This window comes from Xyrauchen texanus, chromosome 23 (genome assembly GCF_025860055.1).
Source record: "Xyrauchen texanus isolate HMW12.3.18 chromosome 23, RBS_HiC_50CHRs, whole genome shotgun sequence".
Taxonomy (NCBI): domain Eukaryota; kingdom Metazoa; phylum Chordata; class Actinopteri; order Cypriniformes; family Catostomidae; genus Xyrauchen; species Xyrauchen texanus.
This window is the reverse complement of record NC_068298.1, coordinates 40,319,063-40,342,654: the sequence shown is the minus strand read 5'-3', so window position 1 is coordinate 40,342,654 and position 23,592 is coordinate 40,319,063. Positions and strand designations below refer to the sequence as shown.

The 23,592-nt window shown below is 40.2% G+C and overlaps 1 protein-coding gene across 1 annotated transcript in view; it reads left to right on the top strand.

The window, feature by feature from the left end:
* The window catches only part of pigg (phosphatidylinositol glycan anchor biosynthesis class G), a 222,565-nt gene that overhangs the window by 184,454 nt on the left and 14,519 nt on the right, over window positions 1-23,592 (top strand). The window contains exons 11-12 of the mRNA XM_052154365.1: window positions 10,286-10,604; window positions 15,664-15,827. Of these exons, the coding sequence (XP_052010325.1) occupies window positions 10,286-10,604; window positions 15,664-15,827 (483 nt within the window). The remainder of the gene's footprint in view (window positions 1-10,285; window positions 10,605-15,663; window positions 15,828-23,592) is intronic.

Genomic DNA, 23,592 nt, shown 5'->3' with positions numbered 1-23,592 from the left:
GGTGAGTAACCGCGCCACCACGAGGCCCTACTAAGTAGTGTGAATTGGGCATTCCAAATTGGGAGAAAAAAGTAAAAAAAAAATAAATAAATAATAAATAGAAAAGTGTTTCAGAACTTGGCAGTTTTTTATGCTTTTTGCTAGTCTAATCTGTCCTCCCGATTCTTGAGTCTTACTAGTGTTTTGCACCTTGTGGCAAACCTTCTTTATTTACTTTAATTAAGTCTTTTTTTTATTGGAGATTATATGCCACAGCCAGCCTAATTTACACTTAGAAAACTCCTGATGTTGCTATAACTATTAAAAAAATTACTTTTTGCTCCTCCTTGCCCATCCTTTAACTGTGTTACAAGGGCCAAAAGTGTTTAGAGACTTTATTTCACTTAGAACTAACAGTTATTTTATTAAGGGTGTTTATTACATTTAGACCCCTTATTATTATTACCCCTTAGGACCAAAATTATTTGCATTTAGGGCCTTTTATTAACTTCAGGACACCAAATTATTACATTTAGGGACTATTTTTACATTTAGGACAACAACACTGCATGAAAAGTGTCAAATCTGTGAAAATCTGTGAAAATAAATAAACTCCTATTTGAAGTTTGTCAGATGTGTTGGGGAAAAAACTGACCCAAGTAACAAAAAACTGTTAATGTCTCTGTAACACGGTTAAGGATGGGCAAGGAGGAGGCGAGAACCGGCTTGTCAATATAAATGATAATTTAATTAAACTCAAACCAAAAGCACAAACATAAACGCACATGACGGACATGCCCGTAATTCTCTCTCTCTCGAACCATCGTCACCGGCCGCCTTTATCCCTCGCGCGCCTCATCAGACCGATTGGGGACCGGGCGCGTGATATTCCGACCTGCCCCGCCCCCCTCCACTCCACACTCCTCCCGGCGTTATCTCAGGCCAGGGTGCCACCGGCATGACGTACATCCCCCCTATCCCTGGGGCGGGGTGTATCTTGCATCCCGTGTGGTCATCCCCGCCTTCCTCGACCTGGGAGGAGACAGGAGGTGAAAAAACTACAACAACAAAAAAAAATAGGCGAGGGAAAAGGCCAACACGGTGCGAAAGGGAGAGAGAGAGAGAGGGAGAAAAAACTCACTCACCGATTCTCTGATGTACTGTCGCTACGCCACACTCTCCGGCGGACGACAGCCGCTCCTCTCCGGGCGAATCGGAGTTAAATCTCCGACCCCAACGGACAGAACGCCCCTCCGCTTTTCTGGCGGCACCTGGGGACATTCCTCCGCCCCTGGCAGCAGCCCTACCGCTCCAGGTGATCGGGGAGTTACTTCACTCGCGGACGGCGGTCTTCACTCGACCCCTCCGCGTTTCTGGGGGATGGCAGGGCACTCCTCCGCCCCTGGCAGCGGCTCCATCGCTCCAGGAGGTCAGGGAATCCAGTCCCCACTCGCCCTGCGGACGGCGGCCGTTCACCGCATCCGGGCAGTCGGGCTACTCCGTCACCCGGCAGATGGCAGCGGCGCTCCCCAGGGTGGACGGCAGTGTCGAGGACTCTGTGACGGGCATCCCTCCTCCTTCCCGGGCTTCGGCACAAATGTAACACAGTTAAAGGATGGGCAAGGAGGAGGCGAGAACCGGCTTGTCAACATAAATCATAATTTTATTTGCATAAAGCATAAACATAAACGCACACGACGGACATGCCCGTAATTCTCTCTCTCCCGAACCATCGTCACCGGCCATCTTTATCTCTCGCGCGCCTCATCAGGCCGATTGGGGACCGGGCGCGCAATATTCCGACCTGCCCCCGCCCCCCTCCGCTCCACAGTCTCATTTCAGCGGACATGAAGAGGGAACTGTGAAGTTTCATGGAAATGTACTGTTGGCAGTCCTGTTGAGAGGGCCTTTTATATGTTAATGACTGGCAATAGTGAGTGAAAGGTGTTAGGTGATTGCTGTGTTTTCAGAGCACAAGGGGAAGGCAAATAATTTAAAGTTTGGCTTATTGTAGTCTACAGTGAACTACATTACTGTCCAGATAAACATGCTCAAATAAACACACTGAATGTAAAAATTGTTAAGTGGTGATAATTAACTCAATAATGCATTTTTGACAGACATAACAGAAAAACTATGATAAAAAAAAAACAAGTTTATTATTATACTTTTTTAAATGTATTTAACTTCATCTGATTTCAACTGCATTATAATCTCTCACATAATAGTTCCTCTTTTATTATTATATTTGATTTATTCTATTATTATTGTGTATTATGTGGACATGGTGTCTGATGAAGATGTTTTTGTCTATGGTAGGCCAGTGTTGGTTGTAAAACCAGCATCTTTGAGAAGCTCTGTTCTAGGAGCTACAGAAGAGACTTGATGCAGACCCACACTATACTGGGAAATAATGCCAGTTCATTTAAAGAACTCTAATAGAAGCTTCACACTGTGCTTCAGTCGTTTGTATATTTTATTATATATATTTTCTATATTTAAACCCAATTATTGTCTCAGCAATTATATTTTGTCAACATTGATTAAGGCATGTAATAAGAGACATAAGCTAAAAGATGATTGGGGTTTGGGGAGGCTAAATTGTAAAACCAATGAAATTAAAGACAATGCATCCAGTGGCCCAATAGCTGTCGATATTTAGGGATGTGCTAAATAAATTGTAACCATTAGAATGAAAGCAAGTGTATGCAGTGACCCAATAGCTGTCAAGATTTAAGGGAAGGTTAAGTTTAAGGGCAGCACATTCAGTTTGAGATAAATTTCCAATAGGGGTGACCATTTTATCCAGAGAGTGAGACATATAAATGTGACTCGGGTGTGAAAAAATCCCAACAGAGAGCTTAAGAGGATTCCTCTTAAGGGGGTTTAGCTGCTCTTTTTAAAGATGTCTATCAATGTAAGCAAATATCATTTGGGAATTACCCGTCTTTCGAATATCTGGGTAGTGTGTTAAAAGGTGCGCCACGCATTTTACTTATCATTATTTACAGGCCTCCAAAATACTCTCCAGCCTTCGCTGAGGACTTTACAGAACTGTTATCAACAATGACCTTAGAGTTTTACTGTTTTGCCATTGCTGGAGACTTTAACATTCACATAGATAATGCAGAAAACAATATGACAAAAGAAATCATAACTGTTTTAAAAACTTTTGATCTGACTCAGCATGTACATGGACCCACACACAATCATGGACACACTCTAGATTTACTTATCAGTAAGGGTCTAATCATTTCATCGATTGTTATTAAGGATGTAGCACTGTCTGATCATTTCTGTGTTTTCTTTGATATATTGATCTCTCCTGCCATTGAAGCTAGATCTGTGTCTGTCAAGAAGAGATGCTTAAATGAGAACACTAGTGTACTATTTATGAAGGCTATATCTTTAACACCAAGTATATCTGCTGACTCTGTTGATTTTCTCCTTGATTCTTTTAACTCAAAAGTTAAAAGTGTAATTGATGATATTGCTCCTGTGAAAGTCAGGAAGAATAGTGGCAGACAAAAAGCGCCTTGGAGAAACTCAACAGCAGTGCAAAATATGAAAAGACAATGCAGAAAAGCAGAGCGCATGTGGCGGAAGACAAAACTTGTAGTCCATTATAACGTCTACAAAGACAGCATCCATGCTTTTAATATGCAACTAGGCAAAGCTAGACAGACTTTCTTCTCGAATATTATAAACAGCAACTTAAACAACACACACACTCTTTTTGCGACTGTAGAGAGACTGACAAACCCTCCAAGCCAGATTCCCAGAGAAATGCTCTCAGACAGCAAGTGCAGTGAGTTTGCTTCTTTCTTCTCTGAAAAAATCAATAATATCAGAAAGGTGATCAGCACATCCTTGAGTTGTGCTGGGGTCAGACAAATCAAACCACAACCTGAGAAAGTAGTTACTATGTCTGATTTCAAAGAAATTGATGGCAAAATTTTGGAAGAAACCGTACAGCACTTTAAAACATCAACCTGCGCCCTTGATGCACTTCCCACATCTTTTTTCAAAAGTGTGTTCAACTGTTTAGAAGCAGATCTCCTAGAAGTGATAAACTCTTCACTTCTCTCTGGGAGTTTTCCAAACTCCCTGAAAACTGCAGTTGTCAAGCCCCTCTTGAAAAAGAGCAATCTGGATAAGACCATATTAAGCAACTATAGACCGATCTCAAATCTTCCTTTCATAGGCAAGATCATTGAAAAAGTTGTCTTCAATCAGCTGAACAAATTCTTGAACTCAAATGGATACTTTGACAATTTTCAATCTGGTTTCCGATCGCATCACAGCACAGAGACAGCGCTCATAAAGATAATAAACGATATTCGCTTAAATGCTGATAGAGGCAAATTATCAGTACTGGTACTACTCGACCTCAGTGCTGCATTTGACACTGTTGATCACAACATACTTCTTGACAGGCTGGACAACTGGGTGGGGCTTTCTGGGATGGTCCTAAAATGGTTCAGGTCATACTTAGAAGGGAGAGGTTATTATGTGAGTATAGGAGACCATAAGTCTGAGTGGACGTCCATGACATGCGGAGTCCCTCAAGGCTCAATTCTTGCGCCACTCCTGTTCAACCTGTATATGCTCCCAATGAGCCAAATAATGAGAAAGAACCAAATTGCTTACCACAGCTATGCAGACGACACACAGATCTACTTAGCCCTATCACCTAACGATTACAGCCCCATTGACTCCCTGTGCCAATGCATTGATGAAGTTAACAGTTGGATGTGCCAAAACTTTCTTCAGTTAAACAAAGACAAAACTGAAGTCATTGTGTTTGGAAACAAAGATGACGTTCTCAAGGTGAATGCATACGTTGACGCTAGGGGTCAAACAACTAAAAATCAAGTCAGGAATCTTGGTGTGTCTCTAGAGTCACACCTTAGTTTCAGTAGTCATGTCAAAGCAATAACTAAATCAGCAAACTATCATTTGAAAAATATTGCAAGAATTAGATGCTTTGTTTCCAGTCAAGACCTAGAGAAACTTGTGCATGCGTTCATCACCAGCAGGGTGGATTATTGTAATGGACTCCTCACTGGCCTTCCCAAAAAGACCATAAGACAGTTGCAGCTCATACAGAACGCTGCTGCCAGGATTCTGAGCAGAACCAGAAAATATGAACATAACACACCAGTCCTCAGGTCTTTACACTGGCTCCCAGTTACATTTAGGATTGATTTTAAAGTATTATTACTGGTATATAAATCACTCAATGGGCTAGGACCTCAATATATTGCAGATATGCTCACTGAATATAAATACAACAGATCGCTCAGATCATTAGGATCACATCAGCTAGAAATACCAAGGGTTCACTCTAAGCAAGGAGAGTCTGCTTTTAGCTTTTATGCCAGCCGCAGCTGGAACCAGCTTCCAGAAGAGATCAGATGTGCTCCTACAGTAGTCACATTCAAATCCAGACTCAAAACACATCTGTTTAGCTGTGCATTTACTGAATGAGCACTGTGCCACTGTGTGTCCGACTGTTTGTACTGGATTTTATTTTATTCTAAACTGTTTCAATTATTCTTATTTTTTTATTCTTATTTTAATCTCTTCTATGTAAAGCACTTTGAATTACCATTGTGTATGAAATGTGCTATATAAATTAACTTGCCTTGCCTTACCATTGCATACAAATGGCCATAACACTGACGGAACGGTCAGTCACTCACATCCAAAATGGTAGATAATCAGATTTGTTCAGGCTTGTGGAATTTTTCACTCCCGGCCAGTGCTTTTCTGAACTTGTCCAAAATTCTGTGATTTCTACAGGAATCTACTGGTCCATATATAACTCTTTTCATGCAGTGCAATTATTACATAATTATTACATAACATGACCGTTAATTTGTACCCACAACATGCTTCTCGAAAGGTTGTTGCATCACTACTTTTAGTAAGTTACTTGCCAATACAGGGCTGGTCATGTAGGTTACCTGACAATTGGAGTTTTTATTTGAGGCTACTTGATTATCCTGCAGTGTAGAATTGAGGAAAACAAGAAATTTGCGACTTTCTCTCTGATGACAATTTTGACCTAATTTTGTCCAAGCAGCTTTGCTGCATTTCTCCCATTGACAAGAGAAGGAAGATACTCTTTACAACCTATTCTCTTAGAAATGCAAGCGTAAGCATTATTCAAGCAGGAAGATCTCGGGATTGATTCATCAGGCATCACATCCAATCATAGTACAGCCTCCGCTTCATAAACCTGCAAGCTGCCTATGTGAACAATATACTTCACTCACGTATGAAGTATATTGTTCACATACTTCATACGTGAGTGAAACACACATCATGTTACATGCTAGCCTCGATTCTCTAAGCAATGGTTGCTTCAGGTTTGGTGATCATTCATCAGGAAAATGTGAATTTTTTTATGAAATCAGTCTATTCTTATTTTGGGGACAAACGTCAATGCAAATAGCTGGTGGTAGATGGGGTTTCAGGCTTTCTGCTTCCAATGTCCTCAATCCTATGTTCGTCAAAAGCTTCATAATGCATCAATATCACTTCAAGCTGCAACATTCATTTTGCTAGAGCATTCGGTTCTCACCGGTCATGTTAGGTGATTGTGCGTTTCACAGCACGGTGGCCGTGCACGGGTGCACATTTCTTAAATGTTACCACAGTGTTTGCATCCCTGAGTGTTCACCTATCAGGGAAGCATGTTCCAATATTAATGCATTTCTTTACGCACAACTACTTCAATGCATGGGGTCCGATTATCCAACAAGATGATGCTTGTGTTGTGTTTTCGCACCTATCGCTCGTCAAATCACACTGTGTTTTCTTATCTCATATGTCCACATCCATGCTGCCTTAAAGGGGAAGCATCATCATTGCTACGTGTCCTCTGACACCTAGCATTAAGCATTTCTCATTATATTCCATGTTTCATTAACATCACAATGCAGATTGTGCTCAAATACAAGCAATTATTCAATCAAATCAAGGCATTATTTCCATATCCAGCTATGTCACATGTCTCATTATATGAGAGTCATCTGTCGTCATTACTGTGGAGAGATTTGTATTACCATGGGTCACTGGAACTATTAATTATTTTATTAATATAGGATCATGAATCTTTAAACAATGGGGCATTTCTACACTATAGGGCTTTTTTCACAAACATTTGAATTCCAAGCTTGGTTACTCAAGTTTCTATATACAGTTAATTTTCTGCATCTGCTGGTCAAAATATAAGCTCCCCATTAATGCACTCTACGTTAGTTCATCAACATATGCATTCACAATATGTGCTTGTGGTCGGGGCAGTAACTTTTAGTAGTAAGTAAGGCATTTGTATACTTTATTTGGCTAAAACTGTGCTGGCAGTGCAAATGTGCTGTCCAGGCGCTGCAACAGTGGCGTGTCTTCTGCTGTGCGATTAAGCATCCGACAACACTGTGTGTTTTCTGCTATTGACTCAATGTGCTGTCTAGGTGGAGCAACTGCGGCATGTCTTCAGGTGCGCTTCTGAGCATCCAGTGACTCCGCAAATGTGGTTTATATAAAAGGATACAAAGCATTGTTCTTCTTTGCAGGTGTTTGGACACTAGGAATGTTCTTTTATTAATTCACACACAAAAAATAAGTTCCAACCAACGGCCGCCCTCGTCGGATGACTCATAATCAAATGTTATTTTTCTTTCGGCAAAGGGTGTCAAACAACAATGTTGGCCTTATCGTTGGGCCTTCACATTGTGTTGTTATCCTTTGGCAAGGATATTGCACAAATAATGTTCACCCTTGTTTATCTTTTGGCAAATGGTATTGCAAGCTGCAAAATTGCCTCATCCTCAATTCCACAACTTTCCAATGTCACTAGGGGGCTTATTAATTCATGATCACCTCTACAGAAACAACATCAATGCCTATTTTACATCATCACACCCTTGGCCCCACCCACTGGTGCAAGAGAGCAGGACAGACAGGCCTAGTTTGGCCTACTTAATATTCCTAAACACCAAAGGGGACCCATCTGGACTAACTTATTTTTGTATGTAAATATGCACTAGACAGACGTCTTTGACCGTTGTCATGTATCTCGCGGTGCTCTGAAAAGGTTACCCTCATTCTGTTTCATTCAGCTGCTCTTCCTCTTGCTGAGCACTAAAAAAAGTCATAATACGATTCAAGCTTAGCAAAGGAACTGTTATTGAAGGATGGGGAAGTTAAAACACTATTGGTCGTGTGGACAATTTACATTGGACGCTGTGTGTCGCTGATTATTACTTTATTAACAAATATTTTTTGCTCTATTACTCATACACTGCTATGTTATGATATCTTAACTTATTTCTAAAATATTTAAGCATATTTTACTCTAATGCTTCATTTGAAAATCAATACATTTTAATGCTTACATTGGTTAGACTCACTAATATTTACACACTTATTTAATCGTGATTAGCTTCAGTGGTAGCTCGCCTCATTGAGTGTTGGACTTTAGACTCAAAATACTGAGGTCCGAGCCAAGCATGCGCTGATATGTGAGATTAAAGTAAAATGAAGAGGTTTCTTCAGAAATATCCTTTTTATGACACATTTGCTTTTTGGACACTATTGATTAGGATTAGGTGTTGGTTAAGGATAAGGATGTCTGTGTTGTTCACCTCACATTAGCTTTTAAGACATAATTGGTTAAGTTTAGGTTGAAGTTTTAGGCTGAGGTTGTATGATTTTCCTATTAAAGCCTTCATCTAACATTCACCTTAATAAACTGATAACAGTACCATTTCCCCATATTTTGGCTCCCCCCCGCTGGACATTTCACTGGGAAACTGCAGCCAAATGTATAATGAATAACGTAATTTGTTTTTACAAAAAGGTTGCCACGGTAATGTAATTTTCATGAGATTAGGCTGACTCTTTCAGGCAGATACCACTGAAATGGACTAGTTTCCTCTAAGCGCTGGGCAGCTGACCCCATTGAAATCCTGTGGGCTATAAAAGTAACTTCTGCTGTCCATTGTGGGGCACCAAAACTCATTGTTATTGATTCTCTCATGACTTCATAAGCTTTAGTGAAACGAAGACAAACCTTCAAACAAAATGTTGCCTGCAGTCAATATTGATTCTTCAGAAGTGTTAGAAAGAGTGGGGGAAAATGTCCATTTCTTCCAGATGTGTCAGCAGAGATCTGATGATTACGATATTATGATGATATTTGTATTGCGATATGATATTCGTGGTATTCTTTGTTAAGTGTAATGCGATTAAATACAGTGATACATTGCGATCTTTTACTCAATTGTTTGTCATTCTTCTTCATTTAACGTGAAGGCAGTACAGCTATTTTCACGATAGTGTATCTTTTCAAGTAACAAGCTTTATTTTCCAAAGTGTAGTACTACATTGTTACAAAATGCTACATTTGTCACATTGTATTGAACACCGCAATGGAGCCGTGGGAATAATCAAACTATCTCACCTAAACAGTCTTCTCTCTCATGTAGCGCTGATCATTTATGTGAATCGGTTCTTTGGGACAATTTCTATAAATTAACCGGTTTAAATGAACAATTCTCTTATATTGTTGGGAATTTGGTTCTTTCTGACAGTTAATGTAAGTGGACTGTCCACATGCAGTACATGATTCACAGATTCACTTGAGCCTTGCTCAGTTTTAAAGGAACTTTGCCTTCTGCTGTATATCACTATATTTCAATTCAGTTATATAAAAGAGGGTTTTTTGTTTTATTAGTGTGCATTACGTATACATTTGTTACATGTATTGTTGTCCCCCTATTTATTTATCCCTTACAAAACATTAACCATGGTTTTCCTACCATAATATTGTAGGTAACCATGGGTTTATGATAAAAACCACGAGTAAACTATTGCTACTGTAGTAAAACCATGTTATTTTTTGTTTAATAAGGAAATGTCACAGTTATTAAATATATAACTGATTGCAGAATTAAATGAAATAATCTTATTGTTTATAATCTAAATATATTTTCTTCTTTAATTTGCTTCAATGTAGTTTGTTGCTTTTTGTTTGGTAGATTGTAGTTTAGCTACTTTTTTAAAAGAGTAGCTTGACTGTAGCTTCACTACTTTAAGTTATAGTTCTTTGGAAGTCATAAAGTGGCCTTCTCAACACTGTTATCAGTTTTTTTCCCCAGAAAATATGAATGTGAGAAATGTATCTAAAACTGTTGTTTCTTGGTGTTAGAATATCGATACATTAGTTTGAGGTAAAATATTGTGATACTGTTAATTACATTATTTATGATACAGCATTTATTGTGTTCTCTTTCAGGGGGACTGTCGAGGCGCGATTTGTCTACGTTTTTGTCCTCGGGATCCTTTTCACGGGTGTGAAGGACCTGTTGCACTCACAGGTGATTTCATCTGCAGTGGACAGTGGGCGTCTGAAGAGCCGAGGATTGTGGGAAGTGTACAGTGGTGTTGTGTTATTGGTGGCTCTGCTCTTCAGAGCTCATAATCTGCCCACGCTGGCCTGCTGTCTGCTCATCCAGACTATCATGGCTCAATTCATCTGGAAGAAACTGCACTACGACGCCGCTCAGACTACAATCATGCACTACTGGTTCGGCCAGGCATTCTTCTTCTTTCAGGTAATGAGGAGAGGAGAGCAGAGGTCAGGCCAAAGGCAGGGCAATTGAAAGAATACTTTGTGAATACATTTTCTTTAATAGAGGTCTAGTTTCCTCCATGAATGTATAACGATTAAATAATTAGGTTGGCTTGACAATGCCAACATACTTGTACTGTATTTAAAATTCTAATAAGGTCTAATGGGGTCTGAAATGGTCCAACTTGGTCTCTTTGGGTTCTAATGTGGTCTAATGAGGTCTGAAGTGGTTTCTTGGGGGTCTAATTAGGTCTAATAGAATGTGAAGCGTCCTAATGTGGCTTAACATGGTTTCTTAGAGGTCTGATGAAGTGTCATTTGATCTGAAGTGGTCCAAACTGGTCTGAAGTGGGCTTAGGCTGTCTCTGTTGGTTTTGGAGTGATCTAATGAGGTCTGAAGTGGTTTCTTGGAGATCTGATTATGTCTTACGGGGTCTAGTCTGAAGTGTTTTTTTATGGAGGTCTTATGAGGTCTGATGTGGTCTCTAAGGGTTCTAATGTGCTCTGAAGTGGTTTTCTGGGGGTCTAATGGGATCTGAAGTGGTGTAATCGAAAGTGGTTTCTTTTAGTTCTGCTGAGGATTTATAGGTTCTGAAGTGGGTTCTTGGGTATGCAATTAGGTTTAATGGGGTTTTATGTGGCATCTGGGGAATCTAGTGAGGTCTCATGGAGTCTGATGTGGTTTCCTGGGGGTCAAATTGGATCTGAACTGCTGTAATATGGTCTAAACTGGTTTCTTGGTGGTCTGCTGAGGTTTTATTGGTTCTGAAGTGGTTTACTGGGTATCTAATGAAGTCTGATGGGTTGTGATGTGTTTTTTTAAGGATCTAATGAGGTCTAATGGGGTCTAATGAGGTCTATAGAGGATCTGATGAGGTCCAATGCGATCAATTATTATCTGATGTGGTCTAATGTCATCTGTCTTTATCGGTTTGTCTGGCTGGAAGGCCTGTACTGTATAACTTAAAACTGGAAGCTTTTAAAACGAATTGAATCTTTCAGGCCAGGGTTTGTTTAGCCAGCATCAAAGTTTCTGTTTTATTATTCTTAGACTGTCTTAAAGGGATTGTTTACCCCAAAATGAAAATTCTCTCATTATTTACTCACCCTCATGGTATTCCATGTGTGTATGACTTACTTTCTTCAGCAGAACACATTTGAAGAAAAATAGAAAAATATCTCAGCTCAGTAGGTCCTTAAAATGCAAGTGAATGGAGATTTCTCATTTGAAGCTCCAAAAATCACAGACAGTCAGCATAAACGGCATTCATACGACTCCAGCAGTTAAATAATCTTTTTCTAAGGTAGCACGATCACTTTTGATGCGAAAAAGATAAATATTTAAGTACTTTCTTTAACTACAAATCGTGCTTCCGTACTGCAGCGGTATGCGTGTGTGATGTAATCACATTGGCATTTGAAACACTTGAGATCTGAGACACGTGTCTCATAGCTGGAAGAGCAGCGCTGTTTACAAGTGAGTAGGAGGAACACTGTATTGTATCTTGGTTGGATTTGGTTTAGATCTGTATTCATCAGTTTCTTTACGCACAATGTTGCGTTTGTGTTTTTATACTGGATGTCTCAACCGTGTGGAGAAAGTGAGATTATGTCTGTATCATGGCAATGTGAATAAATCACACCAGAGACCACTTGGACTCCACTCTCTCATGAAGCATTTGATTATAGTTCAAAATGTATCTTTTTTCACACCAAAAGTGATCTTATCACTTTAGAAGACATTAATTTAACCGCTGGAGTCGTACCGATGAAGTTTATGCTGATTGTCTGTGATTTCTGGAGCTTCAAGTTCCTACTAAATTTTTCATCAAATGTGTTCTGGTGAAGAAAGAAAGTCATACACACCTGGGATATAATGAGGGTGAGTAAATAATTTGATATTTTTTAATTTTTGGGTGAACTATTGCTTTAAGATGTTTTCACTTTTGTTTCAACTGCGTGGTCCGATCCTGAACCTTTTTATTTTAATGTTTATTTAAGGGTCTGAATATTTGCTTTACGACTCTTCTTAAATGAATGCAATACCTGCAAATCTGCAATTTGGTCAAAATTTGTAGATAATTGTTTTGGTATTCATAATTCAATAAATTCATAATTGTTTTACAAAATACCTACTGAAGACAGAAATGTAAATGGAGGACCAATTTACAAAAAGATCTGGTGTGAGAGCGGAATGCAATTCTTCAATTCATTTTGCATTTCTATATTAGAACAAAACATGAGTTTGAGCTACATTCACTTACCATTCTGTGTCTCATTTAATATCTAACCCCAATATGTCTCCACAGTCTTCATATTTATCTAAATAACATCTGAGTCAAATGTCAAATGTCAAAAACTGTGAAGTCTTCTTTATGTTGTTTGAAAGCGTTAATGCAGATGCCATATTTATTTGATTCATATAGGCAGATTTACTTAGGGAAGCATTCATTAAGTGTTAAGCAAAGAAATCAAGACTACGCCAGATTGTAGAGCAGCATTGTGTGTGTGCATGCGTGCCTTTCTGCGCTTAAGTAAGGGTCACAAATGAAGCATTACTGGATAATTACCATTTAGGCATCTGAGCATGGAATTATAGGTCTGACAATGACATCATCATTAAAGGGAGAGTCAGGGTCAATGTGTTCAACTGTCAAAGGACATGTTTATATTCTTTTCCATCTCTCTCTCTCCTCATCTCTCTCTTTATATAGTCATTAAGCAGAGTAAAAGTAACAGTTAATTGTTAATTTGACACATTGATCCAGCTAATGTTGTCAGGCCAGCTCCTTTCCCGTCCTGACACTGCAAATTAGAATGATATCAACCTGGAATCACATTATTATACCTACATTGTTCCAAATATATTTTTATGTATGTATCTTGGCAGTTTCCTTGTGAACACTAGATGTGCTACAGCAACAATATCTGTCATTCACTTTCACACAAATCACTCTCTGTCTCTCTTCTTTCCTCTGTGTTTTTCATTCAGCCTGATTTCAAGAAAACATGTGACTGTGGCGATATTTTTGCTAAATTTAGTTATGTGGTTCCTTGCACTTCTGAGGAGAAACTTGTGGTACTAAAAGCAAGTTAATGTTCTCCCAAACAGGAGATGTTTTTAAAGTCCCTCTACAGTCACTGGTTTAACCCAAAAAATGCATCTTTGTTAATACAAATTACATGTTTAAAAGTTTTTTCCATAAAAATAATACCTTAATGCCTAAAAATGGCTTAGATATAACTACACCTTTGCCTCATTTAGTATGTGCAGATCTATGAATATGCAAATGAGTCCCCGCCTCCATCTCTGCAGCTCAGGCTTGCTGTGTTCTCAGGATAAATTGATGGAACCATGTTGGGCTTCAATATTAGATTAATGGAGACCCCATCTGTTTTGGGGTAACATTTTCAAAACAGTTCTCTGGAAAATGACTCCTGCAAACCCGAGTTTTCTCTGGAACTTTTGCTGGGACATTACGATTTTTCCAAATAAAATGCACCTATTTATCTCTGATTTTCAGATCCTTTGGTAAAACATGAAGGTACACCATTTCTCCTTTCATTGGTGAGAAGAGTAACAAAATATGACATAAATCTTAAATACAGTGAAAATGAACTTTATGGAGTCTGTTGACAATGCCTTAAGAACCATTTAACCTTATTTTAACCATTTAACATTACACACATTTTAAAGAGGTACATCAGGCTATAATCATTAATTTATCAGTTATACCAGTTACCACAGTTCAAAGCAATTGGCAGAATTACCTAGCAAGACTAGGTATTGTATAAATCATGGATTTAAATTAATTCTGTACATTCTAGAAGGTTAAATTGGTAAAGTACTGTGACTTTGTGTAGAATGTTCCTGGATTAAGATGAAATGTGTTAGTATTAGAGTCGTGCAAATCTGATTGGAAACCAGTTAGTATTAGAGTCTTTTGGAAACCTTTCAAGGAAAAGTCTGATTTAACTCTGTGTGGAAGTTCAGAAGGTCATGCTGAGAGGCCTTGCTGACCAATGACCCTATTTGCTTTGAATTAGGTTGTTTAGAGTGTCTTGACCATTTTATTGTCCAAAGACAGGCCTTCAGTAGGACTGTTAATGCTTGGTCCGTTAATTTATGATGTTGAGGAATTCCAGGATTAAAAAGGTTGGGTTTTTCCTAGATTCAAATCATGTTGTTTCAATTCTTCTGCATGTATAATACTACACATAAGATAACATTGTGTGACAAACATGGTGAAAATTAAAAGTTTATGAACTGATAATCTGCCGTTTTACTGGTGATTAGTGTGAAAGTGAATAAAATTGTTGTAGCGCCTATAGTGTTCATTTCACCAGGAATCTGCAGAGGTAAATAAAAGGAGCAAAGTAAAATAAATTTCCAAAAATGTTGTGATTCTGAGAGCAGGTTGTACGTTTCTAATTAGAGTAATTTGATTTAAATTTTTTACCTGGTGGACAAAAACAGGTGCAAAATTCCATTGATCCTATTTACATACAGAAAATAAATCTTTCTGAAACATCATCTAAATGCAAACACTGTTTTTCTTACACCAATTAAGAGATTAAGATAAAGAGATCCTCAGACAGCATGTTTGTTATTTACACAAGTAACGTGGAGAAATTACGTTGCTGTGGAGAAAACTGCTTGGCGACCGAGCCGCATGTACATGTGGGTAAAGAGAATGTACACAGTGCATGTAAACAGTAACAACCTTTTCGAAGCTTAAGCACCTTTCTCGCAATAAACTTTCTGGTGTCCATGTAAACAATCTCATTGACATACATCGAAGGAGGAATTTGAGCTATATCTAGAGACCAGAATATAATAGAGACTTGGGGTGGGCTCTTCGTTATTGGGCCAGTAAGAATCTAACATTGAAACCACATACAGATAATAACAATAACAACCTAGAATCATGACAGAGAGATTTGCATGGACGAGAACCACTCACGATTTCTTGAGTATGGTCTGTTTTCTGTGTAATAGTTGTTTTAAGCCACTATTTTATTTTTCTGTTTCTTGTGTTCAGGGGAACTCTAACAACATTGGGACGGTGGATATTTCTGTGGGCTTTGTTGGTCTGGAGAGTTATGTAGAAGCACCTGCCATTTTCCTCACAGTGCTGAGCACCTACGCAGGACCACTGCTCTGGGCCTGTCACCTGCTGTGTTACCTCAGCTCAGAGAGAGACAGGTAACACACACACACACACACACTTGACCATTTTTGCTCTTTTCCACCCTCTCAAATTCATTTCCCTGTTTTTATCACTCTTAATCTCTAGATCTTTCCCTTTTGGGGCTGCTCTGAATATGATTAAAGTAGCTTTTTCAGTGGATTTGAGTCTAGTAGATTTAATTCCTCTGTTACATTTTGGAGTTTGTGTGTAGCCCAAGTTTCACATTGAATTAATTTAATGTTCAATCCGCCATACCTGGCCAAGCACTACTCAGACACCTTCCGTAACCATAGTAACAGCTGCATGAACCAGCCAGGCACAAGGACCAGTGATTTTTACATTTAGGCTTACACCAAAAAACTTCTATATTTTATATTACATATATTGAAGTGGTTACACACTCGCTTGTTTGTAGTCAGAAACATTAAGAACTGTTTTATAGTAAGTATTCACAGAGACATGGCTTATGTTTGTGTGTTCATTTGTTCAGCCTGCACTTGGTTGTCATGGTTTTGTTTTCCTGGCACTGTCGCTGAGAGATGACGTAGTTTTTGGCTGCTGCGAGCTCTGTGTTGTTTGCTTTTTGTGTGCTGTAAAAATAAACTGAATATCTATTGATTATTCAGACTAAACAGATATCTCCCTGCCACTCTATCTCTACACTGGAGACCCCTTTCTACTCTTAGACATTTCCAGAGTTTCATGAACATGATGGCAACCATGATGGTTGCACTCAGACTCACCAAATTTTGGGAACAAAACGAGTTAGCGTGATTTGCACAGGCTGAGGCTCAATTTGCTCTCAGGGAAATCCCTGCGGAGGACACCAAATACTAATATGTGGTCGCGTTCAGTTCAATATCTTATATATTTTGTATATGTTGAAACTTGACAATGGACAACGCATCCTGAAAACTGCACCGTTAGATCGTTTCATGCTGAAGAGCTGTTCAAAGGTAATTTATTTTTCTCTCTCGTAAATGTTAACGTGTGTAAATGCCAACATCATATATGTCGAAATGATTGAAGCCTATCATGCTAAACATGAGCTCATTGATGTCATTAAATGAGTCTGCTTCTTTATGCCATCCTTTACTCCTGGTCGGAGGGTTCCGTAAATTCCGTAAGTTTAAGTGTAGGGTTACGTCCTACCTAAATTTAATGTTGCAACGCTCAAATATTTAGTAGTGTGTAAATTGAAATCGTGCCCATTTACGCCACAACTAGGCTAAGTTGTAACATGCATATATAGCTGGTGCAACCGGCCCTAGGACTTTACGTTTATAAAATCCCCCGGACGAGGTGGAGGGTTAGCGTTTGTTTTTAAAAACAAATTTCTACTAATGTTTTTCACCGTTTTGAACAACAACTGTATCAATTAAACTCTGTAAATCTGGTTGTGGTAGCGCTGGTCTACCAACCTCCAAATCGGACCTCCTAAGTGGACTTGTTACAAACCATGACAGATTGTTAATTATTGGGGATTTCATCATACATTTTTGTTGTGTAAATTACTTTTTATCAAAGGAATTGTTTAATCTTGTTGAGTCATTCAATCTTATACAATGGGTTTAAGGGCCCCACTCATGTACAGGGCCATATGATAGACCTGGTTATATCTCATGGCTTGCATGTCTCTGATATCACAATTTGTGAATTGAACTTCTCTGACCATAAACCACTTGTTTTTAATGTGTCTCTTGATGTCCAATGTGCAAAACCACTTGGCACTGTTCTGTTGTCCCGTATGTTAAAACCTACTATAACTGAAAATGTTTCTCAAATGTATAAAGAAATTAGCACCACTAAATTGTTGAAGAGCCCCTTGCCTCCCTTGCCTAACTCAAATTATTCAACTCCACCTGTCTCTGCATATTAGACTCTGTTGCACCATTAAAACCTAAACATGTTAAAGCTAAAGCTGAGCCATGGTTAAACGATACCACACATACTCTTAGATGACTTTGCAGACAAGCTGAATGCAAGTGGAAAAAGTTAAAAATTCAGGTGTACTATGAAGCCCTGAGGGATGCTTTGTCTAAATTTCAAAAAGTGGCTAATCATCATCACAGAGTTGCCACAATCTAAAATTCTCTTCTACAATCAATTATGTACTCATATAATGTCTCACATATCTTGTAAGAACTTTCTCAGATTTGTTGTAAATAAGATTGCTGATCGGAGATCTCAGATCTTGCCTACCGTTTGCCCATCTGAACTCTCTTCTTGCTAAAATCTCTGGAGTGAGTTTGAACCCATTTCTCTTTCCACTCTTCGAGAAATTATTGTTCAATTTAAGCCCATGCTTTTTTCATATGATATCATCCACGAATTATTAAGCAGTTGATCGATACTGTGGGGCCAAGTCTCCTCTTCATAATAAATAAATTGCTTATCTCAAACATGCTTTAGTGGTTCCATCTCTTAAGAGACCAAACCTTGACCCTGCTGATCCTATAAATTCTAGGCCCATATATAATCTGCCTTTTATCTCAAAAGTAATTGCGAAAGTAGCCTGTAACACAGTTGAAGGATGGGCAAGGAGGAGGCGAGAACCGGCTTGTCAACATAAATTATATTTTAATGAGAAACTTAAACTCAAAAACACATAAACAAACACACATGACGGACATGTCCGTAATTCTCTCTCTCGAACCATCGACACCGCCGCTTTTATCCTCAAGCGCCTCATCAGGCTGATTGGGGACCGGGCGCTGATATTCCGACCGCCCCGCCCCTCGGCTCCACACTCCTCCCGGCGTTATCTCAGGCCGGGTGCCACCGGCATGACGTACACCCCCATCCCTGGGGCGGGTGTATCTTACGTCCCGCGTGGTCATCCCCGCCTTCCTCGCCCTGGGAGGAGACAGGAGGGAAGACAACAACAACAAAACAAAATAGGTGCGGAAAAGGCCAACACGGTGCGACAGGGAGAGAGAGAGAGAGAGAGAAAAGCTCACTCACCGGTTCTCTGATGTACCGTCGCGTGGTCCTCGAACACTCCTCCACACTCAGGCGGACGACAGCCGCTCCAACACCGGGCGAACCGAGTGAAACCGCCGACCCCAGCGGGTAGAACGCGCCTCGCTTTCTGGCGGCAAATGGGGACACTCCTCCGCCCCTGGCAGCGGCTCTACCGCCCGGGCGGTCTGAGAGTTTCTTCCTCCTCCTCACGGACGGCGGTCTTCCCTCGACCCCTCCGCGTCTCTGGGGACGGCAGGGCACTCCTCCGCCCGGCAGCGGCTCCTCGCTCCAGGCGGTCGGGTATCCAGTCCCCACTTGCCCCGCGGACGACGGCCGTACTCCGCGATCCGGGCGGTCGGGCTACTCCGTCACCCGGCAAATGGCAGCGGCGCCCCTGGGTGGACGGGAGTGTCGAGGACCCTGCGACGGGCATCCCTCCTCCTTCCCGGTTTCAGCACCAATGTAACACAGTTGAAGGATGGGCAAGGAGGAGGCGAGAACCGCTTGTCAACATAAATTATATTTTAATGAGAAACTTAAACTCAAAAACACATAAACAACACACATGACGGACATGTCCGTAATTCTCTCTCTCGAACCATCGACACCGGCCGCCTTTATCCCTCGCGCGCCTCATCAGGCTGATTGGGGACCGGGCGCGCGATATTCCGACCGGCCCCGCCCCCCTCCGCTCCACATAGCCTTACTCCAGTTGCAGTCTTTCTTGACTTCAAACTCCATTTATGAGATGTTTCAGTTGGGTTTTTGAGTGTCTCACAGTACAGAGTCTGCTTTCTTAAAGGTTCTAAATTATATTTATTTGACAACTGATGCTGGCGACAATGTGATTCTTGTACTTTTAGACCTTAGTGCAGCATTCAACATGGTCGACCATAACATATTTATTTCTCATCTTGAACACTGCGTGGGTCTAAAGGGAACAGTTTTGAAATGGTTTCCCTCTTACCTGGTGGGTAGAAGGTACTCTATCAGTTTAGGCACCTCAATGTCATCTACAGCATATCTTCCATGGGGAGTCATCCATTTGCCATATAGAGTAGACGCTGTGTTGCATTTCCCATGCCTCCTTACCGTGAAGGCACTGCAGGAGTTTCTGAGGACGGTCAATTTCTAATGGAGTTTAATTTAACAAGGTTCGGGAGGAGCAAGTCATTTAATCCGACCAATCACACTGCCAGAGTAAGAGTATATAAACTCAAGCGGGAGGCCTGGGTAGCTCAGCAAGTAAAGACGCTGACTACCACACCTGGAGTCGCAAGTTTGAATCCAGGGCATGCTGAGTGACTCCAGTCAGGCTTCCTAAGCAACCAATTTGCCTGATTGCTAGGGTGGGTAAAGTCAAGTTTGGTTAAACTCCTCTTGGTCGCTATAATGTGGTTCTCACTCCTGGTGGTTACGTGGATGCCGCAGAGAATCGTGAGCCTCCACATTTCTCTACATCAACGTTTCTGCGGTAATGTGCTCAACAAGCAACATGATAAGATGCGTGAATTGATGGTCTCAGATGTGGAGGCCACTGAGATTTGTCCATAGTCACCTGGATTGAGGTAAATCACTACGCCACCATGAGGACTTAGAGCTCATTGGTGATTACAAATTGGGGAGAGTATAAAAGAGTATATAAAGAGCTGCTTAGCTCTACGTGGCATCGAGTCTTCTGGCATTCTGCCCTGCCCATTGCCCACGAACAGACCCTTGCAAGTGACTCGGATCAACGGATGCAACTTCACTGCAAAGCATTTGTCTACATCAGAACAGCTCTTCCATCCAAACAATCTCATTATTCAACAGAAGCTGCCACATCAGCTCATTTATTTTTTCAGTATTGCCCTTTCCCACATAATGTGTTATATTTTATTTGGTCTTTCTTTCTTTTCTCTATTCGCATAAGCAGATTATAGCATGAAGTAGATTCTGCAAACAGGCCGCTTCGGTGCCATATACATGTGAAACAGCTTCCTATGTTTTTTCATATTTTCTCCTATCTAAACTTCCCACACTGAGTGGTCCATCACATAAGCCTGCCTCCGTGAATGGGTGCTGCTCCGGCTTCATGCCACTTGAGCTTCATCACACCTTCATTTGAACGTGAAGGAAACAAAAGATTAATGTAATTCAAGCATAACTCCAAGGCTCCCCAGCATTTCAATCTGGTTCTCCAACACAGGTGATTCCTATCAGCCTCATTACCTCACTGCAAATCTCGTTTAGGCCGTGCTTCGATAACCATGAAGCAAGCGTTTCTACAAACTTCTACTCATTTCTAGACCATAACATGACTTTCCCTCCTCCCGTCTAGGACAAATGCTTCACGCGGGTAAAAATCAATATATCATTTTATGTTACAGAGAAGTCTTCTTTACTTTTGCCCAAATCATTGGATTACAAATTCTTAACAAGCTCGTCAATAGAACATAATTTCTGCATGACTTTTAAAGCATTTAAACAGTCAGACATATTCTCACGCTCTACCAATTTTAAAATAACAGGTTTAAACTGACGCCGGATGATCAGGGTTTGCACTTTGCTTCATACATTATTTCTGTATCTCTGTAGAATTTATTACAACTCATCAATATAAACAAGTCATGTTATTCACCACACTACTGCACACAGTGCTGTTATATTATCTATTAAATCCAGCTCTCAGGCACAAACTCCAATGATTTCAAATGTCCTCGTCAAAACGAGATGAGTCACCCCATGCCAATAATACAGAGTCATGAAATGACTCGCATTATGTTGTAAAACAATCTACAAAGCTCTAAACCATATGTTTAAGTTAATAAACATCAGACTACAATAGTCATCTGGTTACTCGATTTCAAGAGCCTTCTAATTTCATGACATACCAAATTTTAATGGCGTAATTTTTATGCACACGCAAGCATGTTTCCTGACATTGCTTCACATATGTTCCCGACATTTAATTTAGGAAACAATTACGTTCAGGCATCCGCAGGCGCTACGTTTACCAAGTTACCATGTTTTCAATACATCCCTAAGCATCACAAATGTGCTGTCCAGGTGCCACAACTGCGGTGTCTTTCGGACCATGTGACTAAACCTCCCACTACACGAAAAACAGTGCAATGCGCTATCCAAATACCAAAACCTTGGTGTCATTCGGGCCATGCGACAAACTCCCACTACACTGCAAACAGCGCAACACGCTGTCCAAGCTCCGCAACTGTGGTATCTTTAGGGCCATGCGACAAATTCCCAACACACCGCAAACATTTCAACTTGCTGTCCAAGCGCAGCAAATGTGGTGTCTTTCGGCCATGTAACAAACTCCCACTACACCACAAACAGCACAGTGTGTCTGTGGCACATTGAACATGGCGGGGCGTTCCGTCCGCCAGGGGCTGGAGGTGTACCTCTGATCGGACGACAGCCGAGGAACAAGCTGCGGCATATCGGAGAACTGGCGAGTAAGAGTTTTTTTTTTTTCATCTCTCTCTCCTCTCTCTCTCTCTCACTGTTTCTCGGCCCATTGTGAAATTTAAATTGTCAAAAAAATCCCACTCCACAGCTGTATATTAAACATCAACTATGTTCTGATTGGTTGTGTTCACTCTCTCTTCTCCACCAATAGCTGGTGTTGGTGAGCGCACTGGCACACTATGGCTGCCGTCGCATCACCCAGGTGGATACTGCACACTGGCGGTGGTTGAGGGATTCCCTTGTTCACTGTGTGATGCGCTTTGAATGTAGTGTCAGAAAAGAGCTATATAAATGTAACGTTCTTTCATTCATTCATTGTGGTTTTGTAGTGTCATGCAGCATTTTTGCTTTCAGTGTGGACTGAAATGATCAACAAAGTGTTTTAATATTATCTGTATGTTTAGAGGTTGGATCTGAATTAATTACTGATAATTGCAGTGCAAGAATGAAAAAAATAAGTAAGAGGACTTTCACTACAGAGCAGCATTACAAACGCTGTAATCATATTGCACATGGTTGTCTTCTAAGAGGGACATTTGAGCTCTTGAGAGTCTGCTCTAATTAAAAGTGTTTATTTAATGTTCCATCACAGGCTAGTCCTGAGGAAACCCTGAGACACTTTTGTTATTCTGATCTGAAGCGGTTTTCAAAGACTATTTGTCTGAAACAATTTCGAAGAGATGCTGATTAAATCCTTATAAAGATGACTTTTTCTCTTTCACCAATTCCAGTGAGAATTTCTTTTCTCAAAGAAACCGATCTGATTGCCACTGACAGTTGTTTGGACTCATTTCACTATGCATTTATTCAATGAGAAATGTAAAAAGGCCATACTCTGTAATTTGTTGCAATTTTGGAATGGGAAGTACAAACAAGCAAAGTAAATACAATTTTATTCTGCAAAAACCTTCCGGTGCAATATTTTTTTGTCTTAAAAATACTGCAGTGCATTAAAAAAAAATCTTAAAATGACATATAACTTGTAGGGTTATAACACTGTTACTGTAATAGGGACATCTGTAATAAAATAGTTTTTTCTGTACCCTTAAAAATTTGTATTATTTTAAAATAATAATAATAAAAAAAAAGTGTTGCTAAAGATTCCTGCCACATCCACATATCAGTGATGTGTAATTACAGAGCATTGTGGGAATAATAATCAGTGCTAGTCTTCTTAAGATAATTGTTTTAATGGCAGTTGAAGTGAACTGAAGTGAATGAGGAATTGGAGCAGTTATTAGAGCCGTAGCTGGTAATGATGGTGCAATTAAAGGCACTTATAGAACAATGACGAAGGGAGATCACGCCGACACAATCAGAAACTCCACCCAAGACACTGGCACACGC